This window comes from Corella eumyota, chromosome 1, assembly GCF_963082875.1.
Source record: "Corella eumyota chromosome 1, kaCorEumy4.1, whole genome shotgun sequence".
NCBI lineage: Eukaryota > Metazoa > Chordata > Ascidiacea > Phlebobranchia > Corellidae > Corella > Corella eumyota.
This window is the reverse complement of record NC_137490.1, coordinates 9322338-9349295: the sequence shown is the minus strand read 5'-3', so window position 1 is coordinate 9349295 and position 26958 is coordinate 9322338. Positions and strand designations below refer to the sequence as shown.

Sequence of the window (26958 nt, the reverse complement as noted above, 5' to 3'; positions counted from 1 at the left end):
CAAAGTAAATAGGATCATGTGTATTAATACTTAAGGTTAAAAAACAATCAGTTGGATACCAGTGTTTATTTTTCGTGGAAATAATGTGTTGAAAGCTTAGCCTACGGGTATTTTCTTTTTCTATACAAAACACCAACCGGTATATCATTAGACAGTATAAGCAGGTTATAGTAATCTCTTAAAGATGCAAGGAAACTAAATTTAGACTAATTTTTTTTTAAAATGCATAAAAAAACAATTTCAATGAGATTTCTATTGCAGATAATTCATCGTGATTTAGCAGCTAGAAATGTGTTATTAACAGACGATAAAATTATCAAAATCGCCGATTTTGGCCTTTCAAAGCACATTCGGGGCTTACAAAGTGAATATTATAGAATGCACAGTCCGTCGGTAAAGTGATTTAGGTTGATTCTTTTTATGAATAATTGACTTAATGACAATTAACAATGGTATTAAACGATTTTTTTAATAGTTGGCACCAGCAAAGTGGACGGCCCCAGAATCTCTCTTGGAGAACAAATTTTCAATGAAATCCGATGTGTAAGTGATTAATTTCACAGAGGTTATATTATTATACTTCGACAAAGGTTATAAAAACATTTTAAACCCATAATTTATTTTATTACAGTTGGTCCTACGGCGTATTGGCGTGGGAGATATTTACGATGGGCTGTCAGCCTTATCAACATATTCCTGTGGCACAACTTTATCGAAGATTGTCGTCTGGAATTCGATTGGAGAAACCGGAGTTTGCCGACAGAAAAACGTAAGAACTGTAATAAGCAATGTTAAACTACAATAAAACAATATTTTTATTTTAGTTTAATTTTACGCCATGGACTTTTTATTTCGAGCTGTTTTTGGTTCGGTTATTATTAAACATATATTTTCAAAACCTGTCGAATGAGTTTGGGATCGGTATAGAAGCTTTTATCGTATAAACCGTCTAACTTAAAGTTGTTACGACATGAAGGCAGTTACAATAAAATTAATTGTCAATTGTTAGTGCGCTTACAGTTAAGAACTAAAATTTTTTTCATGATTTTAAATATTTTGTTTTCTGTCAGATACAACTTAATGAAAAGGTGCTGGGGCTGGGATCCTGAAAACCGCCCAAATTTTTCCGAGCTGGTTAGTTTCTTTGACGGTTCATTAACATTATCATCACTGGTTAGTTTAACTGTTGTATTTTTATGGTACATCTAAAATAAACATTTTTTTATTAAATACAGCCATACGTGGAACTTAACGAAGGAACAAATTCCGATTTTACCGTAACCAATAGTGAAACTTATGTCACAATGAACTCAGACGTTGAAACAGATTCGATGTTTGGTTATAACGAATCGCTGACTAGTACTATACCTTTACATGCTTTCGACAAGGCTTGTTTTAGTATTTCGATGGAAAGTAACATTTCAAAATGGACTCTGGATTCCAGACAAGAATTTGTACAGCTTCTTAATCCTATTTATGAAGAAAATAACAGTCTAATAAACAATACAAAGAATTCTGATGGCAAAGTATTTTAGTTTTTATTGCGTGCGTATTTTTTATTTGTTATTACATTTTTATATTAAAACAAGCAAAATGTGATGCCAAAAAACGCAGCAAAAATTAAAACTCAAATTCTAATAAACCATCTGTAATTTAGGTTTAAAAATTTTTTTTTTTTAAATGTTTTTTAAACGCAAATTGACGTCACTTATATCAAGAGGTAACAATGGTACAGACGCTGCTTCGACAAACGATTTCTAATAAATTTATTTTAATAAAAAGTTTCTATAGTTTATAATTTGTATTCTTGTTTTCTAAAACAAAACAAACCTAAGCATGTTAGAATTACTTAAAAAGAATTACTTACGTTAGAAATGCTTGAAAACGTTAGAATTGCTAAAAAAACAATAAGACTGTTAAATATTCAGCTAGTGAGCGCATACGCGATTTTGTTTGACCAGAAAGGTTAAGCAACATTTTTCGAATAAAATGCAAACCAAAGCGTTAAATAAAGTAAAAATGTATAATATTTAAATATTTTTTTATTATGTATGTACACCCACCAGTATAATAAATAGTTGGCTGCAATAAAAACTTACTCGCCATACTTTACCCTAAAATATAGGTAAACAGTCAGAAATCTAACGCTATTTCGCCTTTTTATGATAAATCTTGATTAATAGACTAAAAAAACTTATTTTTTAAATTTTTTTACCTAATCTAACATTCAATAATATTTTAACGACGTGTAATTTGATTGTGACGAAATAATCTACTAAAGTTACGTCAATTTGAGTTTTTATGAGAACAAAGTTTTAAACTAGTATTTAAAGACTAACAACAAAACTAAAATTGATATAATTTAAAATATATTATTACCACAAAACATAGTTTTTTTAAAAATAAAGTTAAATGACCCAAAGCCCCACCGTTTAATAATCATAGTTTTTAATTTAATAATTTTATAATTTCAATATAATAAAATCATTTTTTTAATATTCAAATAGATTAAACAAACAAAATTAAAGTATAATATGTTTTTAAATTACCAATATCATGACATACGTCACATTAAATTTTAAATGCCTAAAGACTGATTGTGGTTTTTAAATTTTTTTTTTTCAGGTATAATTATAACATACAATTGACCAGAACTTAAATGACAAACTTTAAATTTTAACTCCTTACTTTGTAATGATTTAATTTTTAAACTATGAGAATTAAAACACAATGTGATAATAAACAACGAACTAAAATTTAAGAACTTATAAATTTATATACTCAAACACAAAGTTATAAAAATCACAATTATAATAGTAACAACTAGATTTATTTGATAAATAAAATATGGCTTGAAATCATTTTATCACTTCTTATATACTTTTTTTAAATAAATAATGATATGCATTAAAATACCCCTGTAGGGTTTATCTAACCTTACCCCACGTGACCAACAATAGGTTGATCGGAGAATAACATACGCCCCTTGATCACAGATTGATCTCAGTTAATATAAAAATAATGCCGATAATGGGCCCAGAATTGCAACTGTCTAACTCGACTGACACAACAAATGAAATACTCTACAATGTATTCAAATTCAGTACACAAGAAAAACAATTAACAAAACAATACTGGCTTAACTCTTACAAATTGATATTAATTTTAACAAAAACTAACTAAAGACCATTTATGAATTGTTAGAACAGGGCGAATCGTATTTCAAAATATATGACGTACTTAAAATATAACTCCGAAATCATTACAAGTTACCATACGAAAAATATAACACAAAAAAGGCGAAACACAAATCACGTGACTTCATAAGAACGTTGAAAAAGGGGAAAACTTAAATGACCAGGCGATAAGGCGATACAAAAACGAAACGCACAAAGGCGGGCTAATGGTGTACAACTGAGTGTAAAATTGCATTTAAAATTAATGGAAAATATAAATTGGGTTTTCATATAAATGGACTTAACAACCCCTATTGCCATTAATAATTTTAAAAATACATACCAATGTTTAAATTTAAATAAACGAACACCTATTAATTAGTATTATTTAGGTTAATAAAAATATCCCTACGTCACTATATCATGAAACAACATACTAAAATTTTAGAAACTTTAACTTACAAGAACATAAGTTATTGCAACTTCATATTTACGGCTTATCAGATAATAAAATACAATCAGGAAACTCACAATAACAATGTTTCGAAATCTAAGATTTTGAACCATAGTAACATTTTTTACTATTGTAACGATTGACGTAAACATTTTAAGTGGCCCAAACTTCCTAGTAAACTAATTATCTGTCTTGTTATATGCTGAACTATAGTTTATAAGTTGTCGACCAAAAATGGCAGTAACTAGACAAAAAATACGCAACACTATGTTGTTACGCCCTGAGCTACGAAGCAACATTTTTAGTATCGACCCAAGATTATTGCTGCTTTAAATCGAGATACAAGTGCTAAAAAAACGAAAATTAACACACATCCAAGAAAAAATTGAAATTTACTGTAAAGTAATGTAAAATTAAACTACAACAGGATTAAATTTTCGTGTTTTTTAATACCAATACTATTTTCTATCAATAAAATATGGCGGCTGACAAACGTAGCTATTACTTTACTATGCAACACATACTCAAGTTTGCAATAACTTAAAAGAACTTGTATATGGCCATTTTATATCAACCAAAAATATAAAATTATTGGCCAACATTCTACTTGATTTTGGTGTGAAAACAAAACTGAACAAAACGCGTTTAAACTTATTTTCTAACTCAATAAATGCTGCGACATCAAATTCAAACTTTCAAAAAAAAATCAGTTAAAAATTGAAACCACACAAACTCAAAAGTAAAGTGTAATTCCTACTAAATAAAATAAATATAAGGCAGAGCAAAACGTTGCACGAACCAATAAGAAAAAAATGTAAAAAAATATAATTGATTGAAATATTTATGCGGTTTTTGCAAATAAATGCTGTATTTGTTAATCGAAATAAATGCTGTACTTGTTAATGTTAATTTAAAAACTTAATAACTATGGTAGGCTAATTGTGCTAAATGTGTTATGATAATAAAAGAACGAAAGTAAATAATCCTAACAACAAAGAGGCAGATTTGCTTAAGAACAAAAAAAAGTTGTTTACCACAGTAGTACCATAGGGCCTGGCGAAAAGAAAAATCAAAAAATGTTAATTTTGTCGAAACTTATACATTAAACTAAATTTTATATAAAACTAAATTTTATATTAAACTAAATTCAGTCTTCACGGTCGCAATACCAGTTTCAAGTAGCCGTCACCCTAACTTATATTACAGTTTAAAAAATAATAATATATCTGCAAAACTTGTAATAAAAATAAAGCATAACAACATACATATCCTGAAGTGTTAAAAAAAAATTAGAAAAGTATATTTGCTTTTGCTGCTGAATAAAACCAAATATAATAAAAGGTTAAGACTATCCCGTTTTTAAACCAGGTTGCTGGGGTTCATAGTATCGACTCCATAACCTCATTTTAGGAGTTTCTGAAGAGTTACTGGTGTTAAGAGTACTCGATGCAGCAGGATAAGGGGAATTTATGGGGTTATATGGAGGCGGGGTTTGTAACAGAAAAGACGTAGAAGGGGGATTAACAGTATTGCTTGTAACCCACTTAAAAAAACCAAAGGCTAAAAATAAAAAAAGTTAAAAATAATTATATTTTAACGAAATCCTAATAAGAATAAAGTATTTATAATTTGTACGTAAGACAAACAATGTTAATGTCTATATTGAAAATAAATAGTCAGTTACAAAAACAAACTAATGTATTTTTATTTACCGACTATGAGGATGGCTGTGCTAATAACCACGACAGCAGTAGTGTTAATATAGGCGAGGTAACCATCCACTAATTTGTCCCCTTCCTTCATCCATGATGAAGGAGGTAAACATGAGGATTGCGACATGGCTACACCCCTGCGAACCAATGTTAATTCCACAACCTAAACAAAATTAAAAAAAGGTAAATACTTACTCAGATAACTAGCAAAATTCCAACCTTCAGTGAGTTTTTTTGTGGGGAGGGGGAATGCGCAACCCAAACATAGAGTAACAGTTTTAGATATTAAAGAATATAATTGCCCAATAATTACGATGCTGATTAAGTGCTGGCTCAGCAGAAGTTCATCTGTTTATAGCGCCTTACTCCAGGGCACTACAGCATGAGATCACCGGGGATTGAACCCAAGACCCCATGTAGTGTAGGAAGTGTTCTAACAACCACACCATACCTACCTGTTTATTAGCTTTTTCAATGTAGGTATTTTTAAAGTGCTACAATAATAATTAGAACTTGTATTATTGCCTCATCTTGAAGAGTGTAGGAATTTAAAACTCGAACTCCTGAAGTTAAAGTTGTTAGGTCGTCAGTTTGAATTGAGATCATATAACAAGGATTGTTGTAAATATCCTTTGTGGGTTCCTCTATTTTCAACACTTTGTTATTTACAGGGGTCACCTGTTACAATCACAAAATGATTAAAAAATTATAAATATTTCGTATATACTATTTTTTTTTTAAATCTTATGCATATTTTTACTTTTTTTAGAAGTAGGAATATGCATAAACTTAAAACAAGTATTTTAATAAAATATTAGAACAGGTATTTCTTTCGAAAAAATTCTTTGCACAAAAAAAATTATTTTATGCAACAAATTTAAAAAAAATACATGGTTTTACCTTAAGAGCAACTTGCATTTTGGGACTAGATTTAACACATAAGTTTACATGTGCACCTGGCTCCAGTTTATCGGAGGAAATCTCAACAATAAATCGAGGCATAAAGCTAAATGAGGCCTCGCCCCCACTAACGAGCCCAACGTCATGTGATGTCTCTTTCAGGGTCACAAGAACATTATCGTCTATAACGGCAATCTTTGAATCATCATAACCACATGATAAATTACGTGAGAGAACACAAGCATAAGAATCTAACAAAAAAATTAAATAAGTTTAATTTTTTGTAATAAATTTTGATTGAATTTTATTAAAAACACTTTTAATTGTAAGACAAGGTAATTACAGATTTAGATTGTTTAAGATAGTTTTGGACAATAATTTTACCAATAGTTGAGATATATTTCGTTGTAATCTCAAATAAATTAACATGAGGAAAACGTCTCAATTTGACATTACATTGAAACAGTTTTAATGCAATATTATCCCTTTTTTCTAAAATATCATCACAAATTTTTCTTTCTAAAATAGACCAATATAAAAATTTAAATTTTTCTAAATTTTAGTAAAAAAGCAGGAATATATAACATTTTTAAATTACACACACATTTAGATACAATATCTTTTTTTAATTTTAAAAACATATGCATAATAATTAAAAAAATGTACAAAACCTAACCCTAAAAATATTAAATAAACATATGTCCAATTTAAAAGTTGCACGCATAAAAAATTTGAAAATATTTTTAATTAAATTTACAGTACAGAATTTAAAAGTATAAAAATAACCAGTGCTTTTTTGCAGAATTGTAATTGGCAAAATATATTCGAAATTATCACTTGATATATAACTTGGTAGTTTTTCTTGATTAAAAGCAGCTAAATATGGCTTGGATTTAACCTGAGAAAAACAAAAAAATTTAAAATAGCTTTATAGAGTCAAAGTATATAAATAGAGTAAAATAGGGTAAACATTTGACGTACCTGCATGTTGGCTTTAAACGTATCAACCTTATATGTGATTTGAGCAGGTTTTTTACTAAGGGATATTGCTGAACCAGTGTTTTTATTCAGAATTAATAAACTATCGGAAGTTGACCATTCACCAATTGATCCATCGTTATTTAGAAAAGCACTCGTAAAACAATATCTTAAAAAAACTATTAAATTAAAAAAGATTAAACAAACAACAATACAATACGTAAAGTTTGTTAATATTTGACAGAATCAAAAAAATAAGTAAACAAAATAAAATGACTTTTTTAAACGATTTAAATGTAAATAATAATGTATGAAACTAAAAAACTTTTACTTTAATCCCACAATTAGAGGAAATTCTCTTGGTTGAATAGAGTGAGCCACATGAATGGGAAAATAAAAAGCAATAGATGGGGTCAAATTCTCGTCCAAATGACAAGAAACCGAAACCACAGTTGTGCCCTCTAGTGGTGTGTGAACAACAAACGAATGATTTCCTGATTTGGGTTCCAGTTCAATAAGGTCATGACTAAAAATAATTTGTAATAAATAAACGTACAACAATTTTAAAATAAATTTATAATGCTTGTAGTTATTTGAAATTTATATTGTTACTTTGGCACTTTATTTTAAGCTTAACAATTTAACCTTAAATGTTTATATCAGAAAGAAAAAATTGTATGCTATTAACTTATTGTTAGGCTAGTTTTAAATAAAATAAATGATTAAAATAAATTAACAGTTAAGCTTAAAGTTAGAAACTATTAAGTCAAACATCAAAAAGTTAAACTCACCGGTTTTGAAATAAAGCAAGATTATGGCTGCTTGAATCAAATTTTTTACCAGTATCGTCGAACTGTTCCACAACAAAATTAATGGTAGAAGAAAGAGGAAAAAATTGGATGGGTGAATTTTTTACACGAAAATGAGTAGTTGCTCTAGCTATCACATAAGACACAGGTCTAACCTTGAGAAATTGGCAAAATTTGTTTTACAAACATAATATTTTTAACTTTTTTAAAAATGATAAATACAACAATAAAATTTTTAAAAAAATGCAAAACTATTCTGATTAAAAAAATTAAAAATCTAAATTTTAATCGCAAGAACTTACCAATACATGAAGTGCTAAAGTTTGATTAACCCCAAATCCTTCTACAGAAGTGACTAGAATTGTTGCTTCACACTGACTCGATTTTGACATCACAAATCCCTGATCATCAGCATCAACACACATAGTTGATCCTGTTTGATGGTTATTTTCACAACCTTGACTGGGCAACACTGAAGTTAAAAACAATTTTTATAGCATTTAGTATTAGTATAATAAAATTTTCTAATTTGAGTTTGTAATTGCTTTAAATTGTTATTTTTAAATAATAAAATTTTATACATTACTCAATTTTTTTCGTTTAATCATAATTTAATAGTCTAAACATATTGTAACCTTGATATATAATAGACTGCGCAACACTATCTCGATTTGTTTTAATGATATGAGACGAGGATAAGGTCATTAACAAGCTGTTAATGCTGCTCCAATTTTTTTGAGTGGAACTTGATAGCTTTAAAGGCTCGAAAACCTGCACATTTAAATATTAAATAACAAAATGTATTTTTTATCTGAAGTAATAAGGTGCAAAGAAAACAGAGTTGTGCTAAAAGTCTGTATTCATAATTTTACACATGCTATTTAAAAAAATAAATATTAATAAATAAAATCAAATAAATACACTTTAAAGACACAGTTTTTAAATTATATTAAACCTACACTACTTCTAAGACTGAAATGCGGACTGTAGACCTATTGAAACATAACTTAAATAATAACTTTTGTAAAGCCAATTTTTGTTTTGTTATAAACAGCAATATGTATGGGTTCAAAATAATTTTTTTTTTTCAATTTTGTCAAGCAGTAACAAAATGTTAATATAAAAGAATTTTCCATTAAATCTTGAACACATTATTTAAAATAATAAAAAAACTTTTTCTTAATGTTAATTTTTTTTCGGCAAAAATGTCCTCATGTAAAATTACATTTTGTTTTAGATAGGCTATTTTAATTTTACAATTGCACAATGATCAACTTGTTTTTTTTTGCATGTCAGGTAAAATTATATCATTTACAACATATCATTTACTAAAGGAGTGACAACTTAAGAGTAGAAGGAATGAGAAGCAAAGCGTTCTTATCATGACATATTAACAATATCTATCTAACAACAAATACAAAAAACGTTGTTTTGTTATCCAGTGTTTTTAATCATAAAAAGGCAATAACTTGAAGCATGAAAAAATTTTAAAATATAACTTACCATAAAACTAACTTCAGCAAAAAATTCCTCTTTAGAAAGTTGGTTTAGAGAATTGTCCGTTGCAGTTACAGTCACACTGATTGAACAGTGACCAGCAGATAAACCTTGAGCTATCTTACTAAAACTAAGTGCATCAGTGGTTTGTATGCCTGCCTAAAACAACAAAATTAAAATAAAAGGTTTGAAATGTAAAGTATCTTTCAAACGTTAACTTATAACAAAAAAATACATCTAAAACAATCTTGTTTTAAAATCAATTTATCACAAAAGGTTTAATTTAAAATTTATCTTTTTTACTTGTGCATGCACACTTTCAAGTTTCACCACCGCAGGATTGGCCACTTTCCACTCGAACAACAAACCAGGAACAGTATTTCCAAAGCTTAGTGGGTTGCGTGAATCATCTGTAATTTCAGTTACATGTAAGGGAGCAAACCCACCAACATGTAACCGAGTCAATGGAGCTACAATTCGAACTCCCGTAAGTTGAACAACTTCTATCTTTGATGGTGCCTTTAAAAGAATTTACATATATATTTGTTTTTTTAAATACCAGAAGATGTAACATATTAAACAATACAATAAACAAAATATTTGTTAGATTGTTAAAATAAATAAATTAAATGCATTGCTTAAAAGATTTACAAACATCTAAATTTTTTATATATGGCAATAGGAATTGACACAACACTTTTTTACAGCACACAATCTCAAATTTTATTTCTTTTTTTAAGTTGATTTACCTTAAAAAAATTCTAATCCTACAAACTCTTTTATTTAACACACCACAATAAATCTATTTTAGCAAATGGGGAAGGTAAGGAATTATTGTTTTATCCAAGTTACCTTGCAGTTAAAGATTATACCATTATGCATAATTGCTCGTACTGATGCCATTACACTTCCAACTTTAAGTCCGTGAACCAGACCAGATTGTGAAATATTCGCAAACTTATTTTCATTCTCATCAGAAAGCAAAAATTCGATGTTAAAATCAGACCTTGGGCCCCCTTTCACTAATAACTAAAATAGTCATTACTTTAATATACATTCATTAAATTTCTTGTTATATTTACAATTTTTAATAATATTTTTTTTTATTTTAATAAACCTAAATATACTTTACCTGATAACTTGCATGCTGAATTAAAGTCACAATTGAAGGAATAAGTTCAAGTACAGGAAAAACCTTTACAAAATATAATTTTTTAATTTATACATACAATTTATTTTTTCTACCTAATAAAATAATTTTTACTTACATTAATCCGAACAGCATTGCTTACTAATTTTTTTCCATCTCTAGTACTGATAAAAACGGTCATTGAAGTTACACCAACATTCTGTGCTTTAATGTCAGTTACCACAACAAGACTTTCACTAGAAGACTAAAAAAGCATTGTTCAAATATATATATATATTTCCTAAATCCCTATATAGAATGGTTTTACATTTTTATAGTTATCTAATAATTTATAATGCATAACAAACTAAACATTAAGGAGGATTAAACATATTTTTTAGCAGCATAAATTAAAGCAAACAACCTAAATTAGATTTCAATATATCAGAAAATATTTAAAGTAGAATTCTCACTGCATATGGTTTATTTGACATAATGATGTTATCTGGATTTGTAATAACTTGAACATTAATAAAAGTAAGAAATCGTGTTGGAACTTCCTGGCCGAATTGATCCAATATTTGAACGGTTGCTTTAGACCAACTTCCCAACTCCATACGTGGTACTACCTTAAAAAAAACAAAAACTACAAATAAATAATTGTTTAAACATCAGAAAAAAATATAGTAAGTAAATTATACTTAGCTATTATATACATTAATTTTTCTTCATTCTAAAATATTTGGATTACCTATAAACTAGTGATTTAATAAAAAAGATACAAGTATTTTGTTGCCACATAGAATTTGTGTCAATAACTTACTTTTAAATTAAGATTTGCAATCTGGGATATTTTAATATCAGCCGAGGTTGAAGCATCTCCTGCAATACAATGATCAATAATATGTAGTTGTGCCTTGCCACCATTCACAGTTGAAACCTGCAATAAAAAAAATTAATAAACAAATGTTTAGTGCCAGTTAAAAAAAAAATTTTTGAAATTACCTTTCGAAAAAAGTTTTTTTCTATATTTACTGTGAAAAATTAAATTTATTTGTTTATTTAGGTATTTAGTTAAATTAAATAAAAAATAACCTACCCTTAATATATTATGCTTTTCTTGTACAACTGAAGCAATGTTGTGTTCTTGTTGAATTTTGTGAAAGAAATATCCTGATCCTCCACTTATTTGAACATCGATGGTTGAGTTAATGTGGTTGTATAAATGCAAATTACTAGGAAATAAAGAGGATTCTTGGACCACTAACACCCTGATAGACCCATTTACCTTGGAACCAATACTAAAAAATTAATAAATAAATTTTAAAAAACTACTTTTCTGAAAAATCTGTTAAAAAAATCCCCACAATATTTACAAAAACAGTTGTTGTTATTTAAATTTAGCATATTAAGAAAAAAACAAGTGGGATATAAAACATGGTGTAATATTTTATTAGGACACTTTAGTAAATTTTAGATATTTTAAAAAGTTTTATAAATTGTAGAACTTACAATTTACAGTCATCCAATTTACATATTTTAGAATCAGCAAAACTGTTGTATTTGTTCAACGAAACATCTATGGTTAATTCACCTTCATGACTTAATAGACTTGCAAATTTATGAACTACAAACAAAAAAAATATTTATTTTGCACAAAGTATAGTGTTCTTTTTTAGATAAAACAATACCTAAGGTTTCTAAAATCCATGAGACCTGAATTTCTTTTTATCCAAACAAACAATTTTACCAAAATAAAGGAAAAAGTTGACAATAGTAATGTTTTATAAGTTGACAATACAGCTTATAATGTTTATAAGTTGACAATACAATAGCAAAATAAGTGATTGTAAATAGCTAATTTTTGAAGGTAATTTACAATTACCTGATTAAGGTCTAAAAACGACAAATCGAAAATTGCAGAACAATTAGGTATTGCTCTTGAATAAACACCCACTTTACATGTTTAACGGCATGATTTGCTATTATTTTTTTAAATTAATATTGTGTTATAACTAAAAAAGTGTTTCATATACTTCTGTTTGTTATTTCCAAGTAAAAGTTTTCATAATTTTAATCATAAAATAAAGCAATCGGTGCATTACTATTTGACAATTAGGTTTTCATTGTGCAAACATACCTATGTGTTTATTTTGTTCAAGAGAATCAAAGTAATCGAAAGATGAGGATTGCTCGTTAAATGTAGTATTTGGATAATCTGATGACCAGTCGATATGGATCGAGGAAAAGTTATCAAACATATTCCCATGTACATCGAACGCAGTGACATTCAGTGGCAAAACATGGTTAACAAGAGACACAGTCTTAGATAGAAATGTTATTTACATTGTTTGTTTTTAACATTTTTATAATATAGAAGTCTACACAAAATTTCTATTCATTACGAAAAGAATATTTAAATATGTCCAAAAAACAATGTAAAGTTCATTTATAAACTATTGCAATAAAGAAAAAAATTTTTAAATAAAATAATCTTAAAATAAAAGTACCTGTACTGAATGTGTGTTATGAAGGGGACAGGATGGTAATAGAACGGGAACAGAAATTTCAATACGAGCAGGAACCGCACATAGAACCCTAGTTAAAATATTAACATTAAAATCAACAAAAATAATACATAAAAAAAAAGTTTTTACAGTTAAAAGTTTTCAACAAAAACATTGCTTGGGTTATTGTTATTTTTACACTTACACTGACACAATATCATAAACTATCTTTTTTATTATAATCCAAAAAAATAATTAAGCAAATACTTGACGACAACATCAGACTGCACAGGTAGAGGATTCGTATTACAGGGCTTGTTGTGTACTAATAATGAAACAAGTGTTGTACCAAGGCCATAACAAGTAATTATAAGATGATGTTGTTGTTGTTGAAATGAGGTAACCAATGCTTAATAAATAGAGCAATATAAAAACATTAAGCCAGTACACTAACTCTGTAATGCATTGACATTACAACATTAAGGCTCAAATAATATATTTTATAATATTATTTCTATAAATAAAAACAACACTTTTAAATTAGATAGCCTTTTTACCTCCTAATATTTATAATTAGATTTATGTCCCTTAACCAAATACTTACAAACTTTAATAAGATTTGTGTCATCTGCTTTTCCAATTCTTTCATACCCAGCATGCCACAATGGCCACAAAATGGGACCTCCAATAAACTTCATCAACTTTGAGGAACCAAGACTTACGACTGCCAATGTTTGTGGGTCCAGTGCCTTTTAAACCAAAAGTTTTAAACCAAATTTAATTAGATTAATTTTAAAGTAACAAATAAAAACTTAAATATGTTTTTACTTTTAAAAATAACTGACTAAAATGAGCTATTATCAATTCCTTAGACTTATAGTCTATTTAAAAAAACTATAGCTTATTTAAGGATTTTCAAGATATTTTAATAGGCCTATTTTAAATTTAATGTATTTGCAAATTTTATACATGCCAACATTTATATATAAATTTAAAAAAATTTTTTTGTTAAAATGGACTAAAATAGCTTACTCAGAAACACAAACTGTCAAACAGCCCACCTAAATGATAAAATTTAAATTTTTGCAAAAAGAAAAAATATAAAATAACAATAATTTACTCTTAAAGCTGGAAAAGCGGCAATTGTAGTAGTTGCTTGTAATTTTCTTGTTTTACCATCCATATCATATTGTGTGTATTTTGCTGTTATTGTGGTGTAACCTTCACGTAGCGCTTTAAGGCGTTTACCAGTACAAGCAAATTCTGTTTTATCCAGGTCTTCTCTATAGAATAAATCATCACTAATTTCAAATACTGTGGGATCTTCTATTGTCCACAATACTTTGCTTTCTCGGCAATCTACAACTGGCACCAGTTCTACAAGTTTTCAAAAATTGTTAAAAAGAATAGGTATACATAAAATACGAACTTTTACACAAAAAAACAATAATTTACTATTAATAAACGATAATCTAGATATAGTGAAGCTCATTTGACAATTTACCCTATATAAAAGTGCATAGACGTTTAATTCAAAGACCATCAAAATAAAAAAAAATGCAATTTGTGATGCATGGGTGATAAATCACACCAAATGTGAGTTAATAAGTGCAATTACATTACCACCACAATTAAAAGTCAGACCGTGGGACAAGAAATCGTCTAGCTACTACTAATACTTTACCTTTTTCTACTTCAGCATTCATTGTCAAAAATATATTTAGATAACTTCCAATTTCTGCTTCTCGTTTTGAACAAGCAAATAAAATATTTAACACTGGAAGCACAAAAACCTCCGAGGACCCCCAGTGGGCAAAATTCCTTACATCAGTGGCAAAAACAGTAGTTGAACCAACTGTGTGTGATTTTAAAGACCCAGTGTCCATTTTGGTCATGACCATTCCCATATTTGAAACCATGACAACAGAATTATCTTCTATCATCCATGAGTAGTTTCCACTTCCTTTATTAGGCATTGTTTGTGAAAATTAGTTTTTAAGCAAATATTTCAATAAAAAAAATTATTAATAACCTATGAATTAAACATAAAAAATTACTAAAAATTTATTTTATATCACAAAATAAATATATACAAAAACAAAACAAGTTTCAAGATAAAAATAGTAATTTTACCGCCTTTAGCTGTAAGTTGATATTTGTACAACACGGGTTCTGGTTGCCATGGAAATATAACTATAGAAGGATCGACTTTGATTGGATCAAAAATTTCAACCAGTTGAGTTGTCTCAATAACTGGGTGATAAGTTTTAGTTGACCCGTCCTTAATATGTTACTATCCGTATTTAAAATATTCGCAAACAATGTGAAGAACAAAAAAGAATTTAAAATAAAAAATAACATGCCAAAAACAGTTAACCATTTATTAAGGAATTCCCTTTCCTAAACTATAACATAAAGTAAAACAACCACATTTTTAGATTTAAATAATCAAAAACTTGAGTTAGCTTTGTTACAAAAACCACTTTTAAAATCTAAAAAATAAAAAAGGAGCATGGGGATGTAAAATACAGCTAATCTCAACTTATAACTTACTAATTCAAAAATGGGAAAATATACATTAGCTAATTAACAAAAACACAAAATATGATCTACCCGGTTACCTGTTTACCAATCTACAGCACTAAATATAACAAAAAATTAAACTCTTTAAAATAAAAGTTAAATTATTAATAAGCCTATCCTAAAAAAGGGATTCAAAGGACCAAGCTGTTTTTTTGTAAATGAACAAACCTGTTTAATGATTCCATTTAATTTTGCATACAATTCAAGTTTACCAGCTTTAACTGCATCAATGTTGTACCAAGTACCATTGGTACTTGAATCCAAAACCTAAATGAATATTTGGAACCCTTGAAATTAAAAAATTCAACAAAATCCATTGATAAAAAAAAAACTTTAATTAGTTGTATATTTTAATCTTAAAAATTCCAAGTTATAATTGACAACTTAAAAATTATATATAAACGTCAATGGAGGTAATTATTGGACGATTTTGACAAACTTGGCCATAATTTTTTTGTTTTAAAAATTGAATCAAATATTTTTTGTTTCCAAGTTAGTGTTATCATTTATTATTAAGAAAAAATACTTTTTAAATTTCTATTAAAAACGTTTGCCTAAAATTCTAAATTAAAAATTAAAAATGTCCAATAATTACCTACACAAATGGGTAGTTACTGGACACCCTGGAGGTAATTATCTTTTTCTAAAAAATATTTGCGAGAGAGGAGATCTTTTAGATAATTTTAGGCCTCAGGCAGTCTAGACGCAAATTTTTTGTAGGACTATCAGAATTTTTAAGAAACTGCTTGGTTACTTTATCCTAGTAAAGACTTTTCTTTTTTTAAAAATTGTTTTAAATAGGGCAATTCTTCGGTAACGGAATTACAATTATTGTGGTTTACAAACTTATAATTAATTTTTTTAATATAATGGAAATCTTATTTTAAGTTAAAACAACCCATATATTGCCATTCTAAATTTTTATAAGCATAGAAGTCCAGTTCGAACTTCTATGCTTCTTAAAAATTGAAAAATGTTTGGTAACGGAATTACGCCAATAAATTAGATATAAAAAGTTGGGTAATACTTAATCCCAATTCGTCTGAATTTTATAAAAATTAACTTAAATTAAACATGTGTAAATAATTGTCCTTATTGAAAGCAACAAAAAGATACCAAATTTTTTTAGTTGGGGTTTAAAAAATATTTATTTATTGACAAATTAACTTAAAAAAACCTGGTAACGGAATTACACTTTAAGTAACAGAAAGACACTGTCTAATTTTGACATGTAACTTTAGTCTTAAATTTACTCAATTTCAGATAAAATTAAAAAAAAATAGTTTTAGGTAGTGTTAAAATAAGAAACAAACCTAACTAAAACATTTTTTAAAAAATCTTGGTAACGGAATTACAAAACTAAAAACTACTAGGTTTTTTTTTAAATAAACTCTTAAACAGAAACAAACAAACCAAATTTTAAAATTCCTAACTATCATTTTAACAAAAACTACAAACATAACTCCAAAAATAAAATTAACAAACAAACATAACATGTTTAAAATTTTAAATCACTAAACTCTAAATTAGTAAAAAAATTGATCTCGCAGAAACAATTTGTTACACCTAAATAAAATGGATAATTATGCAAAAACAATAAGTCTAGTGGGTAAAATAGCTTATAATATTGTTTGAATATGCCAAATATCAGTTAAAAATAAACTTGTTAACTATGAATATTTTTATTTATTTTATTTAGTAATATATGTACCCATAAAACTAATTTATAAATTTCAAAACTACCTTCTCACAAAATCAAAAAAAATGGATATTATATTACAATGCCATTTCATTTTTTTACTTATAAAAATAATTATATTATTTTAAATCACTTAAACTAGGCAGAATAAGCATTTCTACAAAATCTCTGATGTTGTAATTCCGTTACCCGTAATTCCGTTACCATTATTGTAGATATAATTGATAAGGAACAATAAAGTTTAGTTTTTATTTATAGTACTTAACAACTAAAATCAGAGAATTAAAAGTATTAAAAGTTGTATTTGATTAAATTTCAAGTTATAAAACTTTTTATGTAAATTCGGTAACGGAATTACCTATATTCTTACAAGTTAAAAACTTAAAAATTGCTGATTTTTAAATTGTAATATAGAATTTGTTGTTTAACTTATGTTAAGCATATGTTTAAACCTCTTATACTAACACATTACAAATCTGTTGTAATCTGTTTTGTAACTTTTATATTAACTTAAAATTATTGCTTAAAATATCAATAAAAGTGCAAAAAAATTTGTATATTTTAAATTGTTAAAAAAAATCACTTATAAAAAATTATTTGCCTAAATTTTTTTAAATTTAAATTTTAAATATCAAAACCAAAGAAACAGGTAAGTTAATTAAACAAATAATTTAAGTTAATTTTTTTTTAAAAAACACTTTCCCAATGAGAATTGCCCATAAAGCTTAGTTTTTTTTCGACATCTTCTATTTTATTGTAGGCTATATACCTGCAAACTAAACTTCTAATATCCTTTAAAGTTAAAGCAAATTTAGTGTACGCACAATTTTTTAATTGTTTGCATTGAATGGTGTTAGATATAGGCTTTACAAAAATATGTTTATGTTTTTATAAAAACTGTGACTAGAATTGACTACAAGGCCTATTTTTAAGCTTATAAAAGCAAATAAAATGTATTCACAAGTGTCCAATAATTACCCCCATTTACAATAATAGGGTGAAGGTAAACATTGGATGCATTTTGTAGGCTGTGATAAAGATAGAAGTTTAAAATAGGGCCTTATAGAAAGATCAGTGCATTTTTAGTTAGTGTTGCCAATCTGAAAATTTATTAATTTAAAAATGATGTAAATTTTAACAACTTACTTTTTGCCTTTATTATCAATTTTTTTTTAATTTTAAAAGCGAGTATTTTTTTTTCAGCCAATTTAGATTAAAAAAGGACCTTTTATTCGAACTTGATGATATAGACAATGTTAAGGCAAATTTTTATTAAAAAGTGGCAACCCTAAAAAAATTTGGAATGGTGTCCCCTAATTACCTCCAAATTTTAACTGTCCAATAATTACCTCCATTGACTATATACATAAGAAAATTTAATTTATTTAAAATTATTTTAAAATAATTACACAAATAGGCCAAATCACAAGCATAGTTACCTTCAGATTAGTATCACTAATATCAGCAACAATTCTTATGTTATTGGAACTCCACAGCAAGTTGTTATTATTGTCAAAAACTTGAATGAGTAAAATATAATTTTTTCCACATTCTAATACCCATTTGTTGTCAGGTAGAATTGTAAACACTGCAAAATAAAGAAGTGGTTATTTATTTGAGCTTATGTAAATAATCTTAGAAAAGTTATTTATCAGTGAGTAAAATATTAAAATGGCAAAAAAATTTTATCAGAATGAAATCAAAAGTTGAATTACATGTACTTTAAAGTCCTTAAAAAAAAGGGCTGCAAAGATCAAAAAAGAAAAAGTAAGGACTGTATATTAAAAGAAAGAAGCAGCAAAGATTTTGAAGTACAAGAAACAATTTGTAAGTTTTACAAATTACAAGACAAAATTACTTAAGACCATAAAGTACTAGAGTTTGTTTAATGACTGTACAGAACAAGTGATTCAAAAAGTCAGATTCCTAACAAACAATACTTACTGAGATAAGCAGGTTCAGAAACATAAATGTCACTGTAAGCTTGCAATGTATGATGTTGTTTAAGGTTTTTGTCCATCAGTTTAATTTGACTATGCCCAACATTTTGTCCTACCACAGTTGAAGTTTGTTGATCCAGAGTAACAACATGGTTGTCTCCTTCAGTTAGTTGCAAAAAATATTGGGAGCTGGGCATCTTGATATCTGCATCATGCAAGTAAATCAAGTAAGTAGTTATTTTATGCTAAAACACAGATTTAAATTTACTAATAATTGCTAACTAACTTCAATTTTAGTTTCGATATATGTTAAATTTAATCCATTATTATACTTAACATCTACTTACGACTTGGCCTTCCTTTTCTCCATTGTTCAACACTGTATTTTAATAAAGCATATTGCTGAATCCAAACGTCTCCGCTTGGGTTTAAAAACACTTTATCTCGCACAGTCATCTTAATCTTTGTTGAACTAATGTCTGACATTGAAGTTAACTTTGCTGAGACATAAGCAGTTCCAGTCTGCAGTCCTGTAAACAATATTTTACATCTTTTACTTTTTTACTTATTTACATCCTTTTTAACTTCCAAAAAAATAATGATCTAAAGAAATACTTAAAAATTTTACCAGAAAGTAAGATTGTATCTGGCTGTTTGCCTTCTTTTTCAAGTTGTTCAACATACCATTCAGCATTGTACATGGTATCAATAAATTTGATTATGCTTAATATGGTATGCGCTAGCATAATAGGCTGACCACTATAGCATAAACAAGACAGAAAAATTAAAAATCCAGAAAAATGATAAATGGAAAACTTATGTTTATTTAGTTTCATATTTGACTTATATTTATCAGGCCATAAGTAACCTTTGTTATACCTTACTCATTCCACTTAATTTTTTTATTTATTTGTATTCAAATAACAAGCAAAAACACCTGTCATGTTCGCTATCCTGTAACAGACTCCAATCAAATGTCATTCCAGCCGTACTACTGAATGTATTATCTATATAAATGTAATATACATTATTAAAAATTTTAAATTACAATAAACTATACTTTTACAATTTCAATATAAACATAAAATCAAGAAATTTACCCTCAGAATCTAGGGCTCGTATTTTAAGGGTTTCAGGAGGATCTTCCAAATAGAGTTCACGAGTTCGTGAAATGATGTCAATTGCATAAATTCGATCGATAATAACATCACACTAAAATTATTTTTTTAAATTATACAGAATTAATCAATATAAGCTATTAAACTCGCATATATAATACATGTATAGACCGCTAATAATAAATAACTAAACAAGTTCATGTTTCAAATCATATTTATTAAAACATTCGAAACACATTTATTAAGCTGTAAAAAAAGCAATAATAAAATAGCAAAAAAAACTTGTTTACTTGTAGTATAATTCCTGTAAGTTTACTCTCAGCTAAAAGAAGTGTAGTTTTTTTTGATGGAGAAGTGCTTTCAACGTAAACCACAGCTGATTGGGAACATTCTGTTTGGTGACCATCTTTAATTGGGACCACTGATGCAATACGGGGATTCAAGGATTTCCTAAATTTTAGCAAATTTTTAATTGATTTAAAAATCATTTCAATTTGTTTTTAATAATTTAACAAAAATTTTTAAAAAAGAAATATATTTGCATACCATGTGTAACAGCCTTGTTCTGCATGAATTGTGTAATTGACTTTAATTTGATCATAATAAGGAAGCAACAGCTTAGGAACTATAAATCCTTGAATAATATTTAATAAAACAACAAACAGAAACACCACATTTTGCATGTTTATTGTCTACTTACTTTAACTGAAAAGCTATGTTGTACAATAAATGTATATTTTAGTTTAAAAAATAGAATGCTTTTTGTAACCAGCCTTACAATTTTCCCATATGAATTAGGCAACTTGCCAGACAACTTAGATAATCTAGCAAAAAATGACATCCAATGATAAGAAAGAAATTGAGAATGTACTCAAGTATTTAGGGTAACCAAATATACTTTAAGTACATGCTGCAAATTGTTTTTTTCAACCAATTTTCAGAATGAAATGCATATAAAAGTAAATTATATAAACTGATTTTGCGAATATTAGGACAGTAGGTAGGTGTATGAAATTTCATGCACACATAAACTCATTTTAACTAGTTATATTAGATAGCATGGATCGCGATAGGCAAAAAATAAACATTGATTATATATACTCATAAACTCGTACCTATTTTATTACCATTCTTCGTAAACATAATTATCTTTATTTTTAGGTATAAAAGCGCCCATTGTTTTTACTGTTAAAACCCACTCTTGCAAACAGACATTAAGTCAGACGTGTTCGTCTACCTCTTGGTAGACGAACAACCACAGTTGTCGTTAATATGATAGTTGCAATATTGTAACCTTAACTTTTAGTAAGAATGTAGTTTTATTAAAAAGTATTTCAACACAGTTTTCACGTAGTTATCAAGTATATGCCTGTGTTATATCTTTCGTTGCACGTTAAATATAATATGTGAAACAATTAAATTACTTGCGTCATATTCTTATCAATTAGACAAACGCTAAAGTTTATTATCTAATATAATGCCAAATTTAACCAACAAACTTAAAATTATAAATAACTAAATTCGAATAGTCAGATAGTCCGATTCATCCGTTGCCAGAAGCTTCGGCCGTGAGAAGCTTCGGCCAGAAGGTTCGGCCTGCAAAAAACGCGGGGGGTCGGTGACGAAACTGCCGCGTAAAATGTCAGTTTAAGACCATATTTTACCGATATTCAAAATAAAATTTGACAAAAAGTATAATACATAAAAAAAATTTAATAAGTTGTTACGATAAATATATATGTTAGTTTTTAGAATATTTTTTTTTTTTTAAATTTTTGTTCCAAAAATGTATTTTTAAAACGGATTAAAGACGGGCGCTTATGGCCTGCATAGTTTTTCATCTAACTGCGGGAAGTCCACGACGTAAAGGCCGCGTTTGATGTTAACGTAAGACCGTATTTTATCGAAATTCAAAATAAAATTTGACAAAAAGTATAATATATAAAAAAATTTTAATTGGTTGTTACGTTAATGACATACGTTAGTTTTTAGAATATTTTTTTTTTTTAAGATTTATGTTTCAAAAACTAATTTTAAAACGGATTAAAGACAAGTGCTTTAGGCCTTCAAAATTTTACGACGAATCGCTATCGGCCTGCGAAATTTTTCATTAAACTGCGGGGAGTCTGCAACGTAAAGCCCGCGTATACTTTTAACGCAGAACCATATTTTATCAATATTCAAAATAAAATTTGGCAAAAAGTACAATAGTTAAAAAAGTTTTTACCTGTTGTTAAGATAAATATATATGATAATTTTTGAAATATTTATTATTTTTTTTTTCGAAAACGTAATTTTGAAACGCATTAAAGACGGACGCTTTTGAGGTAAAAAATTCGTGCTAGCGTACATCCCATTGATTTTAAACTTATATTATCAATATTTAAAACGAAATTACGAAAAAGTTTAATTATAATTTCAATCCTACTGAAATAAAACACATTTCTAAAAAATAAAACCATAACAAACACATAAGCATAAAATTTTAGGAAAAAATAAATTGCTTTAAAACAACTATTTAAAAGATAAACATCTTTTTTTTACGCTTTTGTACTCAATTCACTATATAAAAAATCCAAGTTTATTTAATATACAGCCCAAGATTTAAAATACAAAGCAATATTTACCCCCGATTCAAACTATAGTTTATTAACTACCCCTAGTTTAAAACTTTAGTTTATTATTTAGCCCCAACAACATAAACAATGTTATCAAATCCCAAGTTTTTTTCAATAAACAGCCCCAAATTTAAAATACAGTTCATTATTAACCCCCGGATTCAAACTTAAGTTTATTATTTACCCCCAGATTCAATTTTTAGTTTATCAATTAACCCCAGCTATAAACTTTAGTTTATTAATAAACACTAGTTTTAAACTTTAGTTTATAATTTAGAATAAACTAAAAATTCAGCTTATACCAGCTTTACTTTTTAAAATTGGTGCCAAATAGCAAACCGAAAACTCCTAATTTATTTAAAGTAAAAACAAACAAAAAATCCTTAATTTGTTTAACATAAACCAAAATTTAATTTAAAAAAAAATCAATTACTTAACAAAAAACAAACTTTATTTACAAAAAAACAAATTTTTTTTAAAAAAACCTAAAACTTAAAATTAATTAAAAAAAAAAAATCTAATTTACAAATACCAAAATTTGATTTATTAAAAACAATTTTTAAATGTTGAAAACTAATAACCTAAACTAATAACCTGATAATATAAGTTTAAAATCAATTGGATGTACGCTAGCACGAAATTTTGACCTCAAAAGCGTCCGTCTTTAATGCGTTTCAAAATTACGTTTTCGAGAACAAAATTTAAAAAAAAATAAATATTCCAAAAATTATCATATATATTTATCTTAACAACAGGTTAAAACTTTTTTAACTATTGTACTTTTTGCCAAATTTCATTTTGAATATTGGTAAAATATGGCCTTGCACTAAAGGTATACGCGGGCTTTACGTTGCAGACTGTTTAATGAAACAGTTTAATGAAAAATTTCGCAGGCCGAGAGCGATTCGTCGTAAAATTTTGAAGGCCTAAAGCACTTGTCTTTAATCCGTTTTAAAATTAGTTTTTGTAACATAAATCTTAAAAAAAATAAATATTCTAAAAACTAACGTATGTCATTAACGTAACAACCAATTAAAGGGTTTTTATATATTATACTTTTTGTCAAATTTTATTTTGAATTTCGATAAAATACGGTCTTACGTTAACATCAAACGCGGGCTTTACGTCGTGGACTTCCCGCAGTTAGATGAAAAACTATGCAGGCCATAAGCGCCCGTCTTTAATCCGTTTTAAAAATACATTTTTGGAACAAAAATTTAAAAAAAAATAAATATTCTAAAAACTAACATATATATTTATCGTAACAACTTATTAAATTTTTTTTATGTATTATACTTTTTGTCAAATTTTATTTTGAATATCGGTAAAATATGGTCTTAAACTGACATTTTACGCGGCAGTTTCGTCACCGACCCCCCGCGTTTTTTGCAGGCCGAACCTTCTGGCCGAAGCTTCTCACGGCCGAAGCTTCTGGTCCCCTGATTCATCATAGGACTTCAGCAATGAAGGCTATGGTAGAATCTGTGGTGACCCTAAAGCAACAATAAACAATCAATAACCAATATAACTATATAAATATAGTTCGAATTAATTAACCCTACAATCAGACAATACACACGTTTACCCGGGATTTGATATTTTTATCCCTGTACAAGCTGACAAGGCACATGGTGTTTAAGATATTACAAAAATAAATGCATTTGGAGAACTACTAATCTGCTAATTACCTACTAATCTGCTAATTACCGCACTGTGGCGGCACGTGACCGAAGGTAAAATTAGAAGATCAAAATGGGTCTTAGAATTGCATTTCAGGTTTAGGAAAAAACACGAATATAGGCAGTTGGTAAAACCCGAATCCCCATGAATATTGGCGGTTATATTTTTATTGGCAACTATGATAAAACATTTTTTTTATTTTAGTTTTTTGCGCATTGATTAAAGTAAATAATATAAGTTATATATAAAATAATATTACAACAATGCGACGGAAAAAATGTCAAAATCAATTGAAAAATTTAATACATGCCATAAGTATTAACACCACCACCTTTCTGCCAGAGAGCTGGCAGAGAGTAGCAGAGAATTTTGCTTGGGCGGATAATTATAAAAAACAGTGATTCCAAATATTTTATAATCATACAATACAAAAAATAATGGGATAAAATAGCCCCTTCAAAGAAAAAAAATTAAAACCAAACCTAATATAGAACAAGTTAGCAAGGTTATTAACACTTTAAAATTAAAATTAAATTAAACAAAACATTAAAAAATTGTTAAAAGCAGGGGTAAACTTTTGTACTGAACTGAAATACGTGTTATTACTGACGTCACAAATCGGGGGTTTTGACAACTTACCTATCATGTCGCTTCAATTCTTTTTTTATATTTGGTGGAGGACAACGTACCCAACCACGACATACCTTCAAAAAAGTGAACAAAATATTAGAAAGTGGTCAAATACAGGTGTAAACTTTGTGTTTTCGTAATATACGCTATATAAGTGACGTCACAAATCGGGAGTTTTGACAACTTACCTATCATGTCGCTCCAATTTATTTTTGATATTTTGTGGAGGACAACGTACCCAATCACCACATATTTTTAAAAAAGTGAACAAAATATTAGAAAGTGGTCAAATACAGGTGTAAACTTTGTATTTTCGTAATATACGCTATATAAGTGACGTCACAAATCGGGGGTTTTGACAACTTACCTATCATGTCGCTTCAATTTATTTTTGATATTTTGTAAGGAACAACGCACCCAACAACGACATATTTTCAAAAAATTGAACAAAATATTAGAAAGTGGTCAAATACAGGTGTTAACTTTGTATTTTCGTAATATACGCTATATAAGTGACGTCACAAATCGGGGGTTTTAACAACTTACCTAGCATGTCGCTTCAATTTATTTTTAATATTTTGTAAAGAACAACGCATTTTATTACCACATATCTTCAAAAAAGTGAACAAAATATTAGAAAGTGGTCAAATGCAGGTGTTAACTTTGTATTTTCGTAATATACGCTATATAAGTGACGTCACCAATCGGGGGTTTTGACAACTTACCTATCATGTCGCTCCAATTTATTTTTGATATTTTGTGAAGGACAACGTACACAACAACGACATACCTTCAAAAAAGTGAACAAAATATTAGAAAGTGGTCAAATGCAGGTGTAAACTTTGTATTTTCGTAATTTACGCTATATAAGTGACGTCACAAATCGGGGGTTGTGACAACTTACCTATCATGTCGCGTCAATTTATTTTTGATATTTTGTGGAGGACAACGTACACAACAACGACATATTTTTAAAAAAGTGAACAAAATATTAGAAAGTGGTCAAATGCAGGTGTAAACTTTGTATTTTCGTAATTTACGCTATATAAGTGACGTCACAAATCGGGGGTTGTGACAACTTACCTATCATGTCGCGTCAATTTATTTTTGATATTTTGTAAAGAACAACGCACTTAATTACCACATACCTTCAAAAAAGTGAACAAACTATTAAAAAGTGGTCAAATACAAGTGTAAACTTTGTGTTTTCGTAATATACGCTATATAAGTGACGTCACAAATCGGGGGTTTTGACAACTTACCTATCATGTCGCTCCAATTTATTTTTGATATTTTGTAAGGAATAACGCACCCAACAACGACATATTTTCAAAAAATTGAACAAAATATTAGAAAGTGGTCAAATACAGGTGTTAACTTTGTATTTTCGTAATATACGCTATATAAGAGACGTCACAAATCGGGGGTTTTGACAACTTACCTATCATGTCGCTCCAATTTATTTTTGATATTTTGTAAGGAACAACGCTCCCAACCACGACATATTTTCAAAAAAGTGAACAAAATA

At 27.8% G+C, this 26958-nt stretch overlaps 1 protein-coding gene across 1 annotated transcript; it reads right to left on the bottom strand.

Annotated features, from left to right (window-relative positions):
• Positions 1–4363: 4363 nt before the first annotated feature.
• Positions 4364–22159, bottom strand: LOC145755521 (nuclear pore membrane glycoprotein 210-like). The gene is made up of 36 exons (XM_082571766.1): positions 21049–22159; positions 20793–20952; positions 20485–20596; positions 20322–20391; positions 20013–20143; positions 19732–19914; positions 19389–19589; positions 18884–19032; positions 15914–16012; positions 15296–15443; positions 14847–15125; positions 14283–14539; positions 13767–13911; positions 13430–13571; positions 13166–13253; positions 12796–12979; positions 12168–12282; positions 11755–11956; positions 11479–11595; positions 11129–11284; positions 10795–10920; positions 10659–10721; positions 10379–10555; positions 9830–10045; positions 9533–9685; positions 8665–8800; positions 8332–8501; positions 8012–8184; positions 7552–7746; positions 7224–7389; positions 7029–7140; positions 6627–6761; positions 6243–6493; positions 5868–6020; positions 5343–5505; positions 4364–5190 (listed from the first exon to the last, which is right to left on the bottom strand). Exons 1-36 carry the CDS (start codon positions 21183–21185, stop codon positions 4979–4981), a joined length of 5676 nt encoding a protein of 1891 aa, XP_082427892.1. The 5' UTR covers positions 21186–22159; the 3' UTR covers positions 4364–4978.
• Positions 22160–26958: the final 4799 nt, after the last annotated feature.